General features: G+C 43.0%; 1 protein-coding gene across 1 annotated transcript; it reads right to left on the bottom strand.

The window, feature by feature from the left end:
• Positions 1-380: 380 nt before the first annotated feature.
• Positions 381-20,263, bottom strand: LOC121544845 (dehydrogenase/reductase SDR family member 7-like). The gene is made up of 7 exons (XM_041855040.2): positions 20,037-20,263; positions 18,682-18,834; positions 18,399-18,505; positions 5,012-5,251; positions 4,791-4,913; positions 4,351-4,566; positions 381-1,488 (listed from the first exon to the last, which is right to left on the bottom strand). Exons 1-7 carry the CDS (start codon positions 20,158-20,160, stop codon positions 1,441-1,443), a joined length of 1,011 nt encoding a protein of 336 aa, XP_041710974.1. The 5' UTR covers positions 20,161-20,263; the 3' UTR covers positions 381-1,440.
• Positions 20,264-20,315: the final 52 nt, after the last annotated feature.

Here is a 20,315-nt window from a genome sequence, read left to right as displayed (position 1 = left end):
CCCCCTATACCCAACCCCCTGCCGGCCCCCTATACCCAACCCCCCTGCCGGCCCCCTATACCCAACCCCCCCTGCGCACCCAACCCCCTGCACCCAACCCCCCTATCGGCCCCCTATACACAACCCTGCCTCTGGTTTGCCCAGCTTTATCATTGGGTAGGCCCAATGTTGTGGCCTGTATATGTAACCCATCTATGACACTAGTGTAGGGGTCGGCAAAACTGTCCCGCAATTTATTTTAGGCCCCCAAAGGTTCAGTAAAATACAAGATTCAATGTATTTGGGGGATTTTTGTTTTTGGTCAAAAAAAGACTTGAATTTAGGAAATCTGTTCAAATATTCCCACAAATAAAAAGATGCGCTCGTGTCTCAATGTATGATATTTTTTCTAAATGCAATCTTTTATTGGGCTTAGTTGTGGTCAATTTGCAGTTATAATTATTTTGCGTCCCCCCGGCTAAAATCGTCCCGCTGCTGAATCTAGTTGCCTAGTCCTGTATCGTAGGAGGGCACCTGGAAGGCAGATTAAAACAAATGGTGTCCTTCATGCAAGAGCGACAGCACAATACTTATGTCCAAAATATTTGTCAGTTTTCTTGTATGAATTACCAAATGTGTGGTACTAGTTCAAACAATGAAATGTGAGCTTTCTGGAAAAAATATTTACAAGGGACATAATTGTTCAGAATATTTTTTTAATTCACATTCTGGAACAAAGCGTTGAATCACTTGTGTAAATGAAATGTAATTTTTGTAGTTTATCAAACTTAAACATTTGATCAGTTACAACCACCTTCCCCCGAAGAGGACAGCCAACACAGTGCTTCCAATTTCATAATAAACTTATTTAGCAAATGCTGTTATGTAATGCTCCCAAAGGCAAAAAGGGACAAATATTTAGCTTATTTTTTTTATTATGAAGTGTTAAATTCAAGGATGTGTCTTTGTAATGTGGTTAGTAATTATTTTGCATAATTTTGTTTACCTTTCACTTATTTAAGACAAACAGATTAATTTAATAACTAATGTTCTCTTGTACATACTGTATACTGATTTGTGTATGGTGTGTATTTGTATATACTTAAAGTTTTCAAAGAAACCTGAGAGTCCATTATTTACTCGAGATTGGTCAGTGCTATAGACATTCATCACAGATCTGTGGGGAGTGCATTAATTATACTCCACCTATCAGACAATCAATTTTAATGTTCCTCCTTATTCTGAAATACTTTTTTCTCCATTAACTGAGTCAGCCTGGACACATCCTAATTTCATAGGTGACAGGAGGAAAAACTTCAATGTTTCTATTTCCACCCTCATCCTTATGCTTTGTGAAGAGGGCTGTCCTAAAACATTTTCCTTTCAGCTAAAAAGGAGACAGCTTGAACCTGGAAGCAATTAACCCATTTTAAGGTGGAGCTCAAGCATTTGGAATGCCTTTCAGGAAGACTTGGGCTTTGGCTTTGTGAAGTAAGCAGAGTCTGCATCCTGTAAGACAGAAAGCTTAATTTTAAAGTTATGTTTTTCAGACTGTAAAAAACTCTGTAGCACAGGCAAAATATAAACATTTTACATTCTGGGGAGACGCTCTGTCACTCAAGAAGTTAAGGCATCAGTAAAAAAATGGACTTGTCAACAGCATGATGTGGGAATAGGTCATATCTCAGTTTAATTAAAGGTGACTGCGATTCTACTTTATCCATATACACTCATGTGAAAAAGTAAGTACACCCCCTGGAAAGTGGTCTTTCTAAAAAACAACAACAAAAAAAAAACATTTGGACACATGGATATGAGCTATATTCCCACCACATTCATTGATAAAGGTAACCCAATTTAACAAATCACCAAAAAAAACAACATAAAAATGCCTTTTCCTTATGCGGAAAAAGTTAGTACACCCCTACCTTTACCGTCACATAATGGCTAAAATTAGAATCAGGTGCAAATGATTAGAAAATCATTAGAGAAACTTAGGAGGGTCCAGCCTTCCATAAAGATTAGAAACTTGGTCTGGTTTGGTCTTAACCATATGGGTGTGGGGTAACATCGTGCCAAGATCAAAATACCTACCCGAGGCCCTCCGAAGAAAGATTATTGATGCCCATGAGTCTGGGAGGGGTTACAAATCCATTTTCAAGCATTCCACTGTCCGACGGCTCATCTACAAATGGAGAAAATTCCAGACCACTGGCAATCTACCTAGGACAGGTTGTCATACCAAATTCAGCCCAAGAGCTGACCAAAATATACTCATATAAGTCTAAGAACCCCAGGGTAACATCAAGGGATCTACAGGCTTCTCTTGCCACAATCAATGTCGAAGTGCATGAGTCAACTGTCAGAAAGAGACTGAACAAAATTGGCCTACATGGGAGGTCAGGAAGGAAGAAGCCTCTGCTCTCAAAAAAAGAATATCAAGACACGACTGACGTTTGCCAGACAACACCTGGGTAAAGACCAAAACTACTGGAACAATGTGCTTTGGACAAATGAGTCAAAGGTGGAGTTGTTTGGCGAAAAATGAAACACTGCCTTTGAACAGAAGAACCTTATACCAACTGTAAAGCATGGAGGCGGTGGCATTAAGGTTTGGGGCTGCTTTGCTGCCTCAGGGCCTGCCAACTTGCCATCATTGAGTCAACAATTAATTATATATTGTACCAGAGAATTATTGAGGAGAATGTGAGGCCATCTGTCAAAAAGCTGAAGCGAACATGGATCTTGCAACAATGATCCAAAGCTACAACAATGGCTCAAAAAGAAGAAAGTCAAAGCCCAGATCTCAATCCTATCGAAATGCTGTGGGGGGACTTGAAGCGAACCGTGCGTGCAAGAAAGCCCTCGAACATGACACAGTTGAAGCAGTACTGTAAAGAAGAGTGGGCAAATATTCCTCTCAGTTAATGTAAGAGACTGATAGACAGTTACAAGAAACATCTAGATGAAGTTATTTCAGCCAAAGGGGGCAACACAAGCTATTGAAGCTAGGGGTGTACTTATTTTTCCGCACTATGGAATTGCATTTCTGTTGATTTTGATGAATAAATGATTGCAAAGTATAATCTTTCAGTGTCATTTGTTAAATTAGGTTACCTTTATCTGTCAATAGTGTTGAAGTGAAGATTACATATCCATCTGTCCAAATATGTACAAAATAAAAATAATACTTTCCAGGGGGTGTCCTTACTTTTTCAAATGACTGTATGTCCTATGTTCTGAGGCAAATCTTGCTTGATTGTCTGTTTTAGGTGTCTAGATTTCAAAATACTGTTCATTGACAGATAAAGAATAGAAAACCTGCAAACTCGCTATTTAAGTTGCCTTTCCTCAGTCTGTATTTAATCTCCTTTGTATACTTTTTTTTTATATTGACCAAACCTTCTTGAGCATTCCTACACACAACTAAACCACAGTGGTTGGGCGACATTGTCCATCCAAATCCTGACACTAAAATGTCTAGTCAGTCAGAACATGACCTTTCTGCGTGGCCCTCAGCTGTCCAGCAGAGGCCACCAGACGTAGTAGTCAGTAAGTCAGTCACTGCCACTGGGAAGCAGTCATGCTCACTGCTATACCCTGGCCAGTGTGGCCACCCCCTTCCCTTTATCAGGCTGAAGCAAGGTCAGTAACAGCTGAGCCCCCTAGCTGTTAAGAGACAGCTCTAAATAGAGTCTGCTTTACTAAAGTATTTTCAGACTGTTCACACGGTTAGTGTCCCCTTATTCCTGGCCTGGAGAGGCAAGGTTAACCTTAGAGAATGTGAAAGCAAGGCCATGCATAAACAATGCCTAGTGCAGGGATGGGCAACTCCTTTCCTCTGGGGTCTGATTGGTGTCACTTTTGCCCCAGCCCCAGCTAACACACCTGACTCCAATCAAATAATCATGATCTTCAGTTTAGAATGCAATTAGTTTAATCAGCTGTGTTTGCTAGGGATGGGGGAAAAGTGTGACACCACTCCAGCCCAGAGGACTGGAGTTAGCCATCACTGGCCTTGTGTGTTTCACCCAGTCAGAGTGCTGGTTGTCTATGTCAGTTTTTACCATCTCCAGTCCTCGAGTACACCCAACAGCACACATTTTTGTTGTAGCCCCGGACAAACTCACCTGATTCAACTCATTGAGGAATTTATGATTAGTTGACAAGTTGAATCAGGTGCTCTCGTCCAGGGCTACAACAAAAATGTGTACTGTTGGGGGTACTGGAGGAGACAGTTGGGAAACACTGCTGGAATACACTGAGCTCTGATCATTCTATAGGCAAAACTGTAACAATATATAGTTTGCAGTTCAGAAAACACATTATTAAGCAAAATCATGTTGAGACCATCAGGAAACCAATACAAACCAGGCCAGCCTTGAAGTTCTGCACCCTCTTCCTGCCCAGCACATCAGTGATGAACCAGGCCCAGGTGGGAGCATACTGCCACACATAGTAGAACAGCAGAAAGGGCTGCTGGGCGATCCACATCTCCTTGGTGCCATTGGCTATACCCACCAGGATGAGACGCACACAACGACTAGTGGCCATCTTGTGTTGCTGGTCCCCAGCAGTGGGAATGGCCTTAGATATGGAAGGGAAATGAGAGAGGAAATTAAAATGTCAATACTCAAACAAAAATGAATGTTCAGTTGAACAGAAGTTAAATCATACTTTAATTACAATTATTTGAAAGACCAATGGCTTTCCCATTAATGCGTTTCTGTGACATCTTGACAATAACAAAATGTGATGCAATTGTAATGTGTTTATTGTTTTTCATCACACAAATTGGCAGCAAAACCCACCTTTCCCACTTCTTCTGTGAAAGCGTTCTGGACTATCTGTGACTGTACAGGCCCTGGACATACTGTGCTGATGAGTATCCTTGGGTATTCGGTCAGCTCCGTTCGAAGAGAATTGAAGAAGCCCTGTGGAAAAAGTAGATATCTCAAGATCTTAATCAATTGATATATCTAGATGTTGTACAACTACAAACGGGCAGAGGGTGGCCCATGATTGATCTCACCTGAAGAGCGTGTTTACTGGCAGAGTATCCGGTTGCCAGGGGTGCCCCAGCCAGGCCGACCACACTGCTTACAGTAACTACACTGCCCGACCCTCGCTGCGTCATGTGGGGCAACACCTGCTTGGTAAGTGACACCGTGCCCAGGAAGTTGAGCTCCATCAGTGCCTGGTACACATCCACACTGGTCTCCAGGCACAGAGAACGCTGGCTGCGGCCACCATTGTTAATCAGGATGTCAATCTAAACGGGCATAGTGCAGAGGGAGACCGGAACAAAGCAAGCCATGTATCACCAATTATCTTATTCTTCAAAGGAATTCATTTAATTAATGAATTCATGATACACTGGTAACAAAATCAAGACTTGGTTGTGAACATTTCTGTCAAAGGTATAATCAAAACACAAATCAGATTACAGGTGAAAACAACCTCACGTCTCAGAATAAGAGAACACGTCTAATAAGACGGCGCTAATACTGGATTTAGCCTTGAATTGCATTTTCATGTTGAACATGTGCATCATTTGCCTTTGGGAGCTGGTTGGTAGTAAGCTAGTCTGATTAATCAGGTTTTAATACACAATTAATTGGTATATACAGCCTGAAACGTGTGCAAAATCGTTTACAGTAAATGTTCCTTACAAACCAGAATATTGAATACAAATACATTTCAACTTACTCTACCAGTTGTCTGTGCGGTTTGTTCTTCAGCTGCTCAACATGAGACAACATATCCACATTAAAGTATTGTTTAAGTGACTTTTTAGACAGCCGGTAGGTATATAGTTCGGTACAATTAAAATGGTGTATTCTGAATCAGGGGAGGATGGAGAACAATCCACACCTCGGTAATGAACAATATACCTACTGGCTCTCTAAAAAGTTGGGTAAACAATACTTTGCTGTGGATATTTTGTCTCACAGACAACCGGTAGAGTAAGTTCAAATGTAATTTTATTCAACATTCTGGCTTGTAAGGAACATTTACAACATTTTACACACAAATGTTTCAGGCTGTATATACCAATTAATTGTGTATTACAGCCTGATTAATCAGACTAGCAGTGAGCATGTATGTTGAATATACACTGCTCAAAAAAATAAAGGGAACACTTAAACAACACAATGTAACTCCAAGTCAATCACACTTCTGTGAAATCAAACTGTCCACTTAGGAAGCAACACTGATTGACAATACATTTCACATGCTGTTGTGCAAATGGAATAGACAACAGGTGGAAATTATAGGCAATTAGCAAGACACCCCCAATAAAGAAGTGGTTCTGCAGGTGGTGACCACAGACCACTTCTCAGTTCCTATGCTTCCTGGCTGATGTTTTGGTCACTTTTGAATGCTGGCGGTGCTTTCACTCTAGTGGTAGCATGAGTGTGCAGCTCATCCAGGATGGCACATCAATGCGAGCTGTGGCAAGAAGGTTTGCTGTGTCTGTCAGTGTAGTGTCCAGAGCATGGAGGCGCTACCAGGAGACAGGCCAGTACATTAGGAGACGTGGAGGAGGCCGTAGGAGGGCAACAACCCAGCAGCAGGACCGCTACCTCCGCCTTTGTGCAAGGAGGAGCAGGAGGAGCACTGCCAGAGCCCTGCAAGATGACCTCCAGCAGGCCACAAATGTGCATGTGTCTGCTCAAACGGTCAGAAACAGACTCCATGAGGGTGGTATGAGGGCCCGACGTCCACAGGTGGGGGTTGTGCTTACAGCCCAACACCGTGCAGGACGTTGGCATTTCCAGAGAACACCAAGATTGGCAAATTCGCCACTGGCGCCCTGTGCTCTTCACAGATGAAAGCAGGTTCACACTGAGCACGTGACAGACGTGACAGAGTCTGGAGACGCCGTGGAGAACGTTCTGCTACCTGCAACATCCTCCAGCATGACCGGTTTGGCGGTGGGTCAGTCATGGTGTGGGGTGGCATTTCTTTGGGGGCCGCACAGCCCTCCATGTGCTCGCCAGAGGTAGCCTGACTGCCATTAGGTACCGAGATGAGATCCTCAGACCCCTTGTGAGACCATATGCTGGTGCGGTTGGCCCTGGGTTCCTCCTAATGCAAGACAATGCTAGACCTCATGTGGCTGGAGTGTGTCAGCAGTTCCTGCAAGAGGAAGGCATTGATGCTATGGACTGGCCCGCCCGATCCCCAGACCTGAATCCAATTGAGCACATCTGGGACATCATGTCTCGCTCCATCCACCAACGCCACGTTGCACCACAGACTGTCCAGGAGTTGGCGGATGCTTTAGTCCAGGTCTGGGAGGAGATCCCTCAGGAGACCATCCGCCACCTCATCAGGAGCATGCCCAGGCATTGTAGGGAGGTCATACAGGCACGTGGAGGCCACACACACTACTGACCTTCATTTTGACTTGTTTTAAGGACATTACATCAAAGTTGGATCAGCCTGTAGTGTGGTTTTCCACATTAATTTTGAGGGTAACTCCAAATCCAGACCTCCATGGGTTGATACATTTGATTTCCATTGATCATTTTTGTGTGATTTTGTTGTCAGCACATTCAACTATGTAAAGAAAAAAGTATTTAATAAGATTATTTCATTCATTCAGATCTAGGATGTGTTGTTTAAGTGTTCCCTTTATTTTTTTGAGCAGTGTATATTAAATAAGTAAGGCCAGTCTGGCTAGACTATTAAGTAAATGCTAAAAAAGTATGTCCTACATCAGTGGTTCCCAAACTGAGGGGTCGGCAGGGGGGGCGGGGGGATATAAATGTTTATATATATATATATATATATATATATATATATATACACACACATACACACGCAGTTGAAGTCGGAGGTTTACATACACTTAGGTTGGAGTCATTAATACTCGTTTTTCAACCACTCCACAAATTTCTTGTTAACAAACTATAGTTTTGGCAAGTCGGTTAGGACATCTACTTTGTGCATGACACAAGTAATTTTTCCAACAATTGTTTACAGACAGATTATTTCACTTATAATTCACTGTATCACAATTCCAGTGGGTCAGAAGTCTACATACACTAAGTTGACTGTGCCTTTAAACAGCTTGGAAAATTCCAGAAAATTATGTCATGGCTTTAGAAGCTTCTGATAGGCTAATTGACATCATTTGAGTCAATTGGAGGTGTACCTGTGGATGAATTTCAAGGACTACCTTCAAACTCAGTGCCTCTTTGCTTGACATCATGAGAAAATCAAAAGAAATCAGCCAAGAACTCAGAAAAAAAGTCTGGTTCATCCTTGGGAGCAAATTCCAAATGCCTGAAGGTACCACGTTCATCTGTACAAACAATAGTATGCAAGTATAAACACCATGGGACCACGCAGTCGTCAAACCGCTCAGGAAGGAGACGCGTTCTGTATCCTAGAGATTAACGTACTTTGGTGCGAAAAATGCAAATCAATCCCAGAACAACAGCAAAGGACCTTGTGAAGATGCTGGAGGAAACAGGTACAAAAATATCTATATCGACAGTAAAACGAGTCCTATATCGACATAACCTGAAAGGCTGCTCAGCAAGGAAGAAGCCACTGCTCCAAAACCGCCATAAAAAAGCCAGACTACGGTTTGCAACTGCACATCGGGACAAAGATCGTACGTTTTGGAGAAATGTCCTCTGGTCTGATGAAACAAAAATAGAACTGTTTGGCCATCGTTATGTTTGGAGGAAAAAGGGGGAGTTTGCAAGCCGAAGAACACCATCCCAACCGTGAAACACAAGGGTGTCAGCATCATGCTGTGGGGGTGTTTGCTGCAGGAGGGACTGGTGCACTTCACAAAATAGATGGCATCATGAGGAAGGAAAATTGTGTGGATATATTGAAGCAACATCTCAAGACAAATGGGTCTTCCAAATGGACAATGACCCCAAGCATACTTCCAAAGTTGTGGCAAAATGGCTTAAGGATAACAAAGTCAAGGTATTGGAGTGGCCATCACAAAGCCCTGACCTCAATCCTATAGAAAATCTGTGGGCAGAACTGAAAAAGCGTGTGCGAGCAAGGAGGCCTACAAACCTGACTCAGTTACACCAGCTCTGTCAGGAGGAATGGGCCAAAATTCACCCAACTTATTGTGGGAAACTTGTGGAAGGCTACCCGAAACGTTTGACCAAAGTTAAAAAATTTAAAGGCAATGCTACCAAATACTAATTGAGTGTATGTAAACTTCTGACCCACTGGGAATGTGATGAAATAAATAAAAGCTGAAATAAATCATTTGCTCTACTATTATTCTGACATTTCACATTCTTAAAGTAAAGTGGTGATCCTAACTGACCTGTCAGGAATTGTGAAAAACTGAGTTTAAATACATTTGGCTAAGGTGTATGTAAACGTCCGATTTCAACTGTGTATATATATATACAACACACACACACACACACACACACACACACACACACACACACACATATATATATACATATACAGTGGGGAAAAAAAGTATTTAGTCAGCCACCAATTGTGCAAGTTCTCCCACTTAAAAAGATGAGAGAGGCCTGTACTTTTCATCATAGGTACACGTCAACTATGACAGACAAATTGAGAATTTTTTTTCCAGAAAATCCCATTGTAGGATTTTTAATGAATTTATTTGCAAATTATGGTGGAAAATAAGTATTTGGTCACCTACAAACAATCAAGATTTCTGGCTCTCACAGACCTGTAACTTCTTCTTTAAGAGGCTCCTCTGTCCTCCACTCGTTACCTGTATTAATGGCACCTGTTTGAACTTGTTATCAGTATAGAATACACCTGTCCACAACCTCAAACAGTCACACTCCAAACTCCACAATGGCCAAGACCAAAGAGCTGTCAAAGGACACCAAAAACAAAATTGTAGACCTGCACAAGGCTGGGAAGACTGAATCTGCAATAGGTAAGCAGCTTGGTTTGAAGAAATCAACTGTGGGAGCAATTATTAGGAAATGGAAGACATACAAGACCACTGATAATCTCCCTCGATCTGGGGCTCCACGCAAGATCTCACCCCGTGGGGTCAAAATGATCACAAGAACGGTGAGCAAAAATCCCAGAACCACACGGGGGACCTAGTGAATGACCTGCAGAGAGCTGGGACCAAAGTAACAAAGCCTACCATCAGTAACACACTACGCCGCCAGGGACTCAAATCCTGCAGTGCCAGACGTGTCCCCCTGCTTAAGCCAGTACATGTCCAGGCCCGTCTGAAGTAGAGTGCATTTGGATGATCCAGAAGAGGATTGGGAGAATGTCATATGGTCAGATGAAACCAAAATATAACTTTTTGGTAAAAACGCAACTCGTCATGTTTGGAGGACAAAGAATGCTGAGTTGCATCCAAAGAACACCATACCTACTGTGAAGCATGGGGGTGGAAACATCATGCTTTGGGGCTGTTTTTCTGCAAAGGGACCAGGACGACTGATCCGTGTAAAGGAAAGAATGAATGGGGCCATGTATCGTGAGATTTTGGGTGAAAACCTCCTTCCATCAGCAAGGGCATTGAAGATGAAACGTGGCTGGGTCTTTCAGCATGACAATGATCCCAAACACACCGCCCGGGCAACGAAGGAGTGGCTTCGTAAGAAGCATTTCAAGGTCCTGGAGTGGCCTAGCCAGTCTCCAGATCTCAACCCCATAGAAAATCTTTGGAGGGAGTTGAAAGTCTGTGTTGCCAAGCGACAGCCCCAAAACATCACTGCTCTAGAGGAGATCTGCATGGAGGAATGGGCCAAAATACCAGCAACAGTGTGTGAAAACCTTGTGAAGACTTACAGAAAACGTTTGACCTGTGTCATTGCCAACAAAGGGTATATAACAAAGTATTGAGAAACTTTTGTTATTGACCAAATACTTATTTTCCACCATCATTTGCCAATAAATTCATTAAAAATCCTAAAATGTGATTTTCTGGAATTTTTTTTCTCATTTTGTCTGTCATAGTTGACGTGTACCTATGATGAAAATTACAGGCCTCTCATCTTTTTAAGTGGGAGAACTTGCACAATTGGTGGCTGACTAAATACTTTTTTTCCCCACTGTGTGTGTGTGTGTATATATATATATATATATATATATATATATAAAAAAACTCTGCAAAAAAAGAAATGTCCCTTTTTCAGGACACGGTCTTTCAAAGATAATTTGTAAAAATCCAGATAACTTCACAGATCTTAATTGTAAAGGGTTTAAACACTGTTTCCCATGCTTGTTCAATGAACCATAAACAATTAATGAACATGCACCTGTATAATGGTCGCTAAGACACTAACAGCTGACAGACGGTAGGTAATTAAGGTCACAGTTCTGAAAACTTAGGACACTAAAAAGGCCTTTCTACTGACTCTGAAAAAACACCAAAAGAAAGATGCCCAGGGTCCCTGCTCATATGCGTGAACGTGCCTTAGGCATGCTGCAAGGAGGCATGAGGACTGCAGATGTGGACAGGGCAATAAATTGCAATGTCTGTACTGTGAGACGCCTAAGACAGCGCTACAGGGAGACAGGGACAGCTGATCGTCCTTGCAGTGGCAGACCACGTGTAACAACACCTGCACAGGATTGGTACATCCGAACATCACACCTGCGGGACAAATACAGGATGGCAACAACAACTGCCCGAGTTACACCAGGAACGCACAATCCCTCCATCAGTGCTCAGACTGTCCGCAATAGGCTGAGAGAGGCTGGACTGAGGGCTTGTAGGCCTGTTGCAAGGCAGGTCCTCACCAGAAATCACCGGCAACAATGTCGCCTATGGGAACAAATCCACCGTCGCTGGACCAGACAGGACTGGCAAAAAGTGCTCTTACATTTACATTTACATTTTCATTTACATTTTTGTCATTTAGCAGACGCTCTTATCCAGAGTGACTTACAAATTTGTGCATTCACCTTATGATAGCCAGTGGGACAACCACTTTACAATATCAAATGTTTTTTTGTTTTTTTTGGGGGGGTGGGGGAGGGGGAGGGTAGAAGGATTACTTTTATCCTATCCCAGGTATTCCTTAAAGAGGTGGGGTTTCAAGTGTCTCCGGAAGGTGGTGAGTGACTCCGCTGTCCTGGCGTCGTGAGGGAGCTTGTTCCACCATTGGGGTGCCAGAGCAGCGAACAGTTTTGACTGGGCTGAGCGGGAACTGTGATTCCGCAGAGGTAGGGGGGCCAGCAGGCCAGAGGTGGATGAATGCAATGCCCTCGTTTGGGTGTAGGGACTGATCAGAGCCTGAAGGTATGGAGGTGCCGTTCCCCTCACAGCTCCGTAGGCAAACACCATGGTCTTGTAGCAAATGCAGGCTTCAATTGGAAGCCAGTGGAGTGTGCGGAGGAGCAGGGTGACGTGAGAAAACTTGAACACCAGACGGGCTGCAGCGTTCTGGATGAGTTGTAGGGGTTTATTGGCACAGGCAGGGAGCCCAGCCAACAGAGAGTTGCAGTAATCCAGACGGGAGATGACAAGTGCCTGGATTAGGACCTGTGCCGCTCCCTGTGTAAGGTAGGGTCGTACTCTGCGAATGTTGTAGAGCATGAACCTACAGGATCGGGTCACCGCTTTGATTTTAGCGGAGAACGACAGGGTGTTGTCCAGGGTCACGCCAAGGTTCTTTGCACTCTGGGAGGAGGACACAACGGAGTTGTCAACCGTGATGGCGAGATCATGGAGCGGGAAGTCCTTCCCCGGGAGGAAGAGCAGCTCCGTCTTGCCGAGGTACAGCTTGAGGTGGTGATCCGTCATCCACACTGATATGTCTGCCAGACATGCAGAGATGCGATTCGCCACCTGGTTATCAGAAGGGGGAAAGGAGAAGATTAATTGTGTGTCGTCTGCGTAGCAATGATAGGAGAGACCATGTGAGGATATGACAGAGCCAAGTGACTTGGTGTATAGAGAGAATAGGAGAGGGCCTAGAACTGAGCCCTGGGGGACACCAGGGGTGAGAGCACGTGGTGCGGAGACAGATTCTCACCACGTCACCTGGTAGGAGCGACCTGTGAGGTAGGACGCAATCCAAGAGTGAGCCGCGCCGGAGATGCCCAACTCGGAGAGGGTGGAGAGGAGGATCTGATGGTTCACAGTATTAAAGGCAGCAGATAGGTCTAGAAGGATGAGAGCAGAGGAGAGAGAGTTAGCTTTAGCAGTGCGGAGAGCCTCCGTGACACAGAGAAGAGCAGTCTCAGTTGAATGACCAGTCTTGAAACCTGACTGGTTTGGATCAAGAAGGTCATTCTGAGAGAGATAACAAGAGAGTTGGCTAAAGACGGCACGCTCAAGAGTTTGAGAGAAAAGAAAGAAGGGATACTGGTCTGTAGTTGTTGACATCGGAGGGATCGAGTGTAGGTTTTTTGAGAAGGGGTGCAACTCTCACTCTCTTGAAGACGGAAGGGACATAGCCAGTGGTCAAGGATGAGTTGATGAGCGAGGTGAGGTAAGGGAGAAGGTCTCCGGAAATGGTCTGGAGAAGAGAGGAGGGGATAGGGTCAAGCGGCAGGTTGTTGGGCGGCCGGCCGTCAAAAATCGCAAGATTTCATCTGGAGAGAGAGGGGAGAAAGAAGTCAAAGCATAGGGTAGGGCAGTGTGAGCAGGACCAGCGGTGTCATTTTACTCTTCACTGACGAGTCACGGTTTTGTCTCACCAGGGGTGATGGTCGGATTCGCGTTTATCGTCGAAGGAATGAGCGTTACACCGAGGCCTGTACTCTGGAGCGGGATCGATTTGAAGGTGGAGGGTCCGTCATGGTCTGGGGCGGTGTGTCACAGCATCATCGGACTGAGCTTGTTGTCATTGCAGGCAATCTCAACGCTGTGCGTTACAGGGAAGACATCCTCCTCCCTCATGTGGTACCCTTCCTGCAGGCTCATCCTGACATGACCCTCCAGCATGACAATGCCACCAGCCATACTGCTCGTTCTGTGCGTGATTTCCTGCAAGACAGGAATGTCAGTGTTCTGCCATGGCCAGCGAAGAGCCCGGATCTCAATCCCATTGAGCACGTCTGGGACCTGTTGGATCGGAGGGTGAGGGCTAGGGCCATTCCCCCCAGAAATGTCTGGGAACTTGCAGGTGCCTTGGTGGAAGAGTGGAGTAACATCTCACAGCAAGAATTGGCAAATCTGGTGCAGTCCATGAGGAGGAGATGCACTGCAGTACTTAATGCAGCTGGTGGCCACACCAGATACTGACTGTTACTTTTGATTTTGACCCCCCCTTTGTTCAGGGACACATTATTCCAATTATGTTAGTCACATGTCTGTGGAACTTGTTCAATGTATGTCTCAGTTGTTGAATCTTATGTTCATACAAATATTAACACATGTTAAGTTTTCTGAAAATAAACGCAGTTGACAGTGAGAGGACGTTTCTTTTTTTTGCTGAGTTTATACACACACACACACACATATATATATACACATATAGATACATGGGATGCTGACCTTCTAGGCAGAGTTGCAAAGAAAAAGCCATATCTCAGACTGCCCATCTTAATCTTTTCTTTTTATTGGCCAGTCTGAGATATGGCTTTTTCTTTGCAACTCTGCTTAGAACGTCAGCATCCCGGAGTCGCCTCTTCACTGTTGATGTTGAGACTGGTGTTTTGCGGGTACTATTTAATGAAGCTGCCAGTTGAGGACCTGTGAGGCGTCTGTTTCTCAAACTAGACACTAATGTATTTGTCCTCTTGCTCAGTTGTGCACCGGGGCCTCCCACTCCTCTTATATTCTGGTTAGAGCCAGTTTGCGTTGTTCTGTGAAGGGAGTAGTACACAGCGTTGTACGAGATCTTCAGTTTCTTGGCAATTTCTCGCATGGAATAGCCTTCAAGAATAGACTGACGAGTTTCAGAGTTCTGTTTCTGTTGTTTCTGGCAATTTTGAGCCTGTAATCGAACCCACAATTGCTGATGCTCCAGATACTCAACTAGTCTCAAGAAGGCCAGTTTTATTGCTTCTTTAAAATCAGCACCACTGTTTTCAGCTGTGCTAACATAATTACAAAAGGGTTTTCTAATGATCAATTAGCCTTTTAAAATGATAAACTTGGATTAGCAAACACAACGTGCCATTGGAACACAGGACTGATGGTTGCTGATAATGGGCCAATGTACGCCTATGTAGATATTCTATTAAAAATCAGCTGTTTCCAGCTACAATAGCCATTCACAACATTAACAATGTCTACACTGTATTTCTGATCAATCTGATGTTATTTTAATGGACAAAAAAAGTGTTTTTCTTTCGAAAACAAGGACATTTCTATGTGACCCCAAACTTTTGAACGGTAGTGTATATACACACATACACATACAAACACACATATATACACACACACACGACGAGTTGAGTTTTTACCAAAAAGTTATAGGATCACAAGAACAGTGAGCAAAAATCCCAGAACCACACAGGGGGACCTAGTGAATGACCTGCAGAGAGCTGGGACCAAAGTAACAAAGCCTACCATCAGTAACACACTACGCCGCCAGGGACTCAAATCCTGCAGTGCCAGACGTGTCCCCCTGCTTAAGCCAGTACATGTCCAGGCCCGTCTGAAGTTTGCTAGAGTGCATTTGGATGATCCAGAAGAGGATTGGGAGAATGTCATATGGTCAGATGAAACCAAAATATAACTTTTTGGTAAAAACTCATCTCGTCGTGTTTGGAGGACAAAGAATGCTGAGTTGCATCCAAAGAACACCATACCTACTGTGAAGCATGGGGGTGGAAACATCATGCTTTGGGACTGTTTTTCTGCAAAGGGACCAGGACGACTGATCCGTGTAAAGGAAAGAATGAATGGGGCCATGTATCGTGAGATTTTGAGTGAAAACCTTCCATCAGCAAGGGCATTGAAGATGAAACGTGGCTGGGTCTTTCAGCATGACAATGATCCCAAACACACCGCCCGGGCAACGAAGGAGTGGCTTCGTAAGAAGCATTTCAAGGTCCTGGAGTGGCCTAGCCAGTCTCCAGATCTCAACCCCATAGAAAATCTTTGGAGGGAGTTGAAAGTCCATGTTGCCCAGCGACAGCCCCAAAACATCACTGCTCTAGATGAGATCTGCATGGAGGAATGGGCCAAAATACCAGAAACAGTGTGTGAAAACCTTGTGAAGACTTACAGAAAACGTTTGACCTGTGTCATTGCCAACAAAGGGTATATAACAAAGTATTGAGAAACTTTTGTTATTGACCAAATACTTATTTTCCACCATTATTTGCAAATAAATTCATAAAAAATCCTACAATGTGATTTTCTGGATTTTTTTTTCTCATTTTGTCTGTCATAGTTGACGTGTACCTATGATGAAAATGACAGGCCTCTCTCATCTTTTTAAGTGGGAGAACTTGCACAATTGGTGGCTGACTAAATACTTTTTTCCCCCACTGTATATATACACACACACACACACACACACACATATAGTACGAGTCAAAAGTTTGGACACCTACTCATTTCCAGGGTTTTTCTTTATATGTACTATTTTCTACATTGTAGAATAATAGTGAAGACATCAAAACTATGAAATAACACATATGGAATCATGTAGTAACCAAGGAAGTGTTAAACAAATCAAAATATATTTTATATTTGAGATTCTTCAAAGTAGCCACCCTTTGCCTTGATGACAGCTTTGCACACTCTTGGCATTCTCTCAACCAGCTTCATGAGGTAGTCACCTGGAATGTATTTCAATGAACAGGTGTGCCTTCTTAAAAGTTAATTTGTGGAATTTCTTTCCTTCTTATTGAGTTTGAGCCAATCAGTTGTTTTGTGACAAGGTAGGGTGGTATACAGAAGATAGCCTTATTTGGTAAAAGACCAAGTCCATATTATGGCAAGAATAGCTCAAATAAGCAAAGAGAAAGTGCAGTCGCAAAAAACATCAAGCGCTATGATGAAACTGGCTCTCACGAGGACTGCCACAGGAAAGGAAGACCCAGAGTTACCTCTGCTGCAGAGGATAAATTCATTAGAATTAACTGCACCTCAGATTGCAGGCCAAATAAATGCTTCACAGAGTTCAAGTAACAGACATCTCAACATCAACTGTTCAGAGGAGACTGCCTGAATCAGGCATTCATGGTCAAATTGCTGCAAAGAAACCACTACTAAAGGACACCAATAAGAAGAAGAGACTTGCTTGGGCCAAGAAGACCAGTGGCATTAGACCAGTGGAAATCTGTCCTTTGGTCTGATGTGTCCAAATTTGAGATTTTTGGTTCCAACCACTGTGTCTTTGTGAGACGCAGAGTAGGTGAACGGATGATCTCCGCATGTGTGGTTCCCACCATGAAGCATGGAGGAGGAGGTGTGATGGTGCTTTGCTGGTGACACTGTCTGTGATTTATTTACAATTCAATGCACACTTAACCAGCATGGCTACCACAGCATTCTGCAGTAATACGCCATCCCATCTGGTTTGCGCTTAGTGGGACCATCATTTGTTTTTCCAACAAGACAATGACCCAAAACACACCTCCAGGCTGTGTAAGGGCTATTCGACCAAGCAAGACAGTGATGGAGTGCTGCATCAGATGACCTAGCCTCCACAATCACCCGACCTCGACCCAATTGAGATGGTTTGGGATGAGTTGGACTGCAGAGTGAAGGAAAAGCAGCCAACAAGTGCTCAGCATATGTGGGAACTCCTTCAAGACTGTTGGAAAAGCATTCCTCATGAAGTTGGTTGAGAGAATGCCAAGAGTGTGCAAAGCTGTCATCAAGGCAAAGGGTGGCTACTTTGAAGAATCTAAAATCTAAAATATTTGTTTAACACTTTTTTGGTTACTACATGATTCCATATGTGTTATTTCATAGTTTTGATGTCTTCACTATTATTCTACAATATAGAAAATAGTAAAAATAAAGAAAAACCCTTGAATGAGTAGGTGTCCAAACTTTTGACTGGTACTGTATATAATATATTTTTTAAAGGAACTCAGTCCAGCTTTAAACTTACTCTTGAAAGTTGTAATAGTAGCACGCACAAGGTGCAATTTCGAAATTGGGTAGTGCATTATCGGTTCCTCTTGTCATGTTAGTCATTGCATACCTTAGAGAGCTATTTATAACTTGTCAGAAATGTCCAGATCAACTAGCCAATGTCAGCTCATGTTTTTTTGTTTTTGTTTTCTTAGCCCACAGATATTGTTGTAATTTTTTTTGTCACTGAAATATTACATGAATACACAGTAGACATAGCAAAATGTATAGAATTGCAAGAAAATTTGCTTTTTAAGTGCAACATTTTCTTTGCACCCCATGACAAAATGTGTAGAATTGCAGGAAATAAGCTTTCAACCTGCTAAATTCTCTCCACCAACAAGAGGGGTGTGAACAGTTTGTCATGAACAGTGCTTGTGCCCATAGAAATAGACGTGGCAATTATCAAGTGTAGTGGTCTTACATTGCCAAAGTGCTGGATAGCAGTTTTCGTTTTTGCCTCATGGGATGCCCTCTCCAGCAAATCAAGTGGAAGAACAAGAATATCCTTATCTTTTAAGTTGGAGCGCTCTAGGGAAAGAAAAATGAAAATGTTTGTTAACTGGTCAGCAAATGAAGGGGCTAGGTGTATAAAATCATTGAAGCGGTAGGCTATGTAATTTATCATTCTTAACAGTAAAGAGAATCAACCCAATTGTGTGCAAGAGCATACAGCTTTCATTAGACTACAGAACTTTCTCACTCACCCAAACAGTGAAGTTTCACCCTATCCAACTGATCCACGCGCCGGGCTGATAGAATCAGACGAGACCCACATCCAGCTAGTTGGTAAGCCAGCTCCTCCCCTATGCCACTGGAGGCTCCTGTGACCCACACCACCAGTCCTTTCAACTTGGTCTCTACAAAACAAGCAGCAGATTGTGTTACTTTTCATAGTAAATACTGGGCCTGTGAGTAGTTTGGAGGTAGGCTACAGTAGGGTGTTCAACCTCGGACCTGAAAATACAGAGAAACAGCACTACAACCTTGTCACCCCAACCATTATAGACCAGGTCCCTCCACCTTGTTGTAATTTCCCCCTCTTGGCCCTTGAGGGCAAGCAACCAATGTAATACAAAGGTAAATGTTGTTTTGATGACAAATTCTGTAGTCTGAGCACCAGAAAACTTTGACCGCTCTGGATGTCCTTCAGATTTTCCATATCATCGCTGTTTTGCAACATTGTGTGGACATTGCTGTTCTAAATCTGAAGGAGATCCTGAGAGGTCAAAGTTTGCTTGGTGCTCAGACTACAGAACGTGTCATCAAAACAACCTTTGTGTTACATTGGTTGGATTCTCCATTCATGCAACATGGATCTGACCTGAAACAATGTAGGAATAAAAGGTAGAGCAACATGTTACAGTCTATATTGAAAGACTGACTCCTCGTCAATGGTGTAAAGTACTTAAGTCAAAACACTTTGAAGTACTACTTAAGTCGTTTTTTGGGGTATCTGTACTTTACTTTATTATTTATATTTTTGGCAACTTTTACTTTACTACATTCCTAAAGAAAATACTGTTATTTTTACTCCATACATGTTCCCTGACACCCAAAAGTACTTGTTACATTTTGACAGGAAAATGGTCCAATTCACACACTTATCAAGAGAACATCCCTGGTCATCCCAACTGCCTCTGATCTGGCGGACTCACTAAACACAAATGCTTCTTTTGTAAATTGTCTGAGTGTTGGAGAGTGTCCCTGGCTATCCACCAATAAAAATAAAGAAAATAAAAAATTGTGCTGTCTGGTTTGCTAAATATAAGGATTTTGAAATGATTTATACTTTTACTTTTGATACTTAAGTACATTTTAGCAATTCCATTTACTTTTGATACTTAAGTATATTTAAAACCAAATACTTTTAGACTTTTACTCAAGTAGTATTTTACTGGGTGACTTCGACTTGAGTCATTTTCTATTAAGGTATCTTTACTTTTACTCAAGTATGACAATTTAGTCCTTTTTCCACCACTGCTCCTCGTACATTGCCACATTGTGGCGACTGCTTGGAGTTCTTGGTCAGTACAAGTTAATTAAGGGACAGGTGTGTTACCTGGCTTGCTCCCTAACAAGGTTGCCCATAGTAAGGTCAAGTCAGCGTCCGCAAATATGAAGCGCACAAACTGTACAAGCAAGTAAAGTGCAATTCCAGTGAGCAACATCACGCCAAAATCCATAGTCTTCTGGCTTGTGTGAAAATGTTATGAAAGTCGCAGCACAAGAACAACGCGCATCTGCTCTGCTGCGTTAGGGAAAATAAACGCTGTAAAAAACGTCAAGTAATAACCCGGAAGCGACTATTATTAGAAACTCAAAACACTTCCGGTTACAG

The sequence above is a fragment of the Coregonus clupeaformis genome, chromosome 29, assembly GCF_020615455.1.
Source record: "Coregonus clupeaformis isolate EN_2021a chromosome 29, ASM2061545v1, whole genome shotgun sequence".
Classification (NCBI taxonomy): Eukaryota; Metazoa; Chordata; class Actinopteri; order Salmoniformes; family Salmonidae; genus Coregonus; species Coregonus clupeaformis.
This window is presented reverse-complemented; position numbering and strand designations above follow the sequence as displayed.

Excerpts from the sequence above, each read along its gene's own strand:
- LOC121544845 (XM_041855040.2), bottom strand. The coding sequence starts at position 20,160 with ATGGATTTTGGCGTGATGTTGCTCACTGGAATTGCACTTTACTTGCTT. Across the intron at positions 18,506-18,681 it reads GGTGAAACTTCACTGTTTGG|AGCGCTCCAACTTAAAAGAT; the intron begins GTGAGTGAGAAA and ends TTCTTTCCCTAG. Across the intron at positions 5,252-18,398 it reads CTATCCAGCACTTTGGCAAT|ATTGACATCCTGATTAACAA; the intron begins GTAAGACCACTA and ends ATGCCCGTTTAG.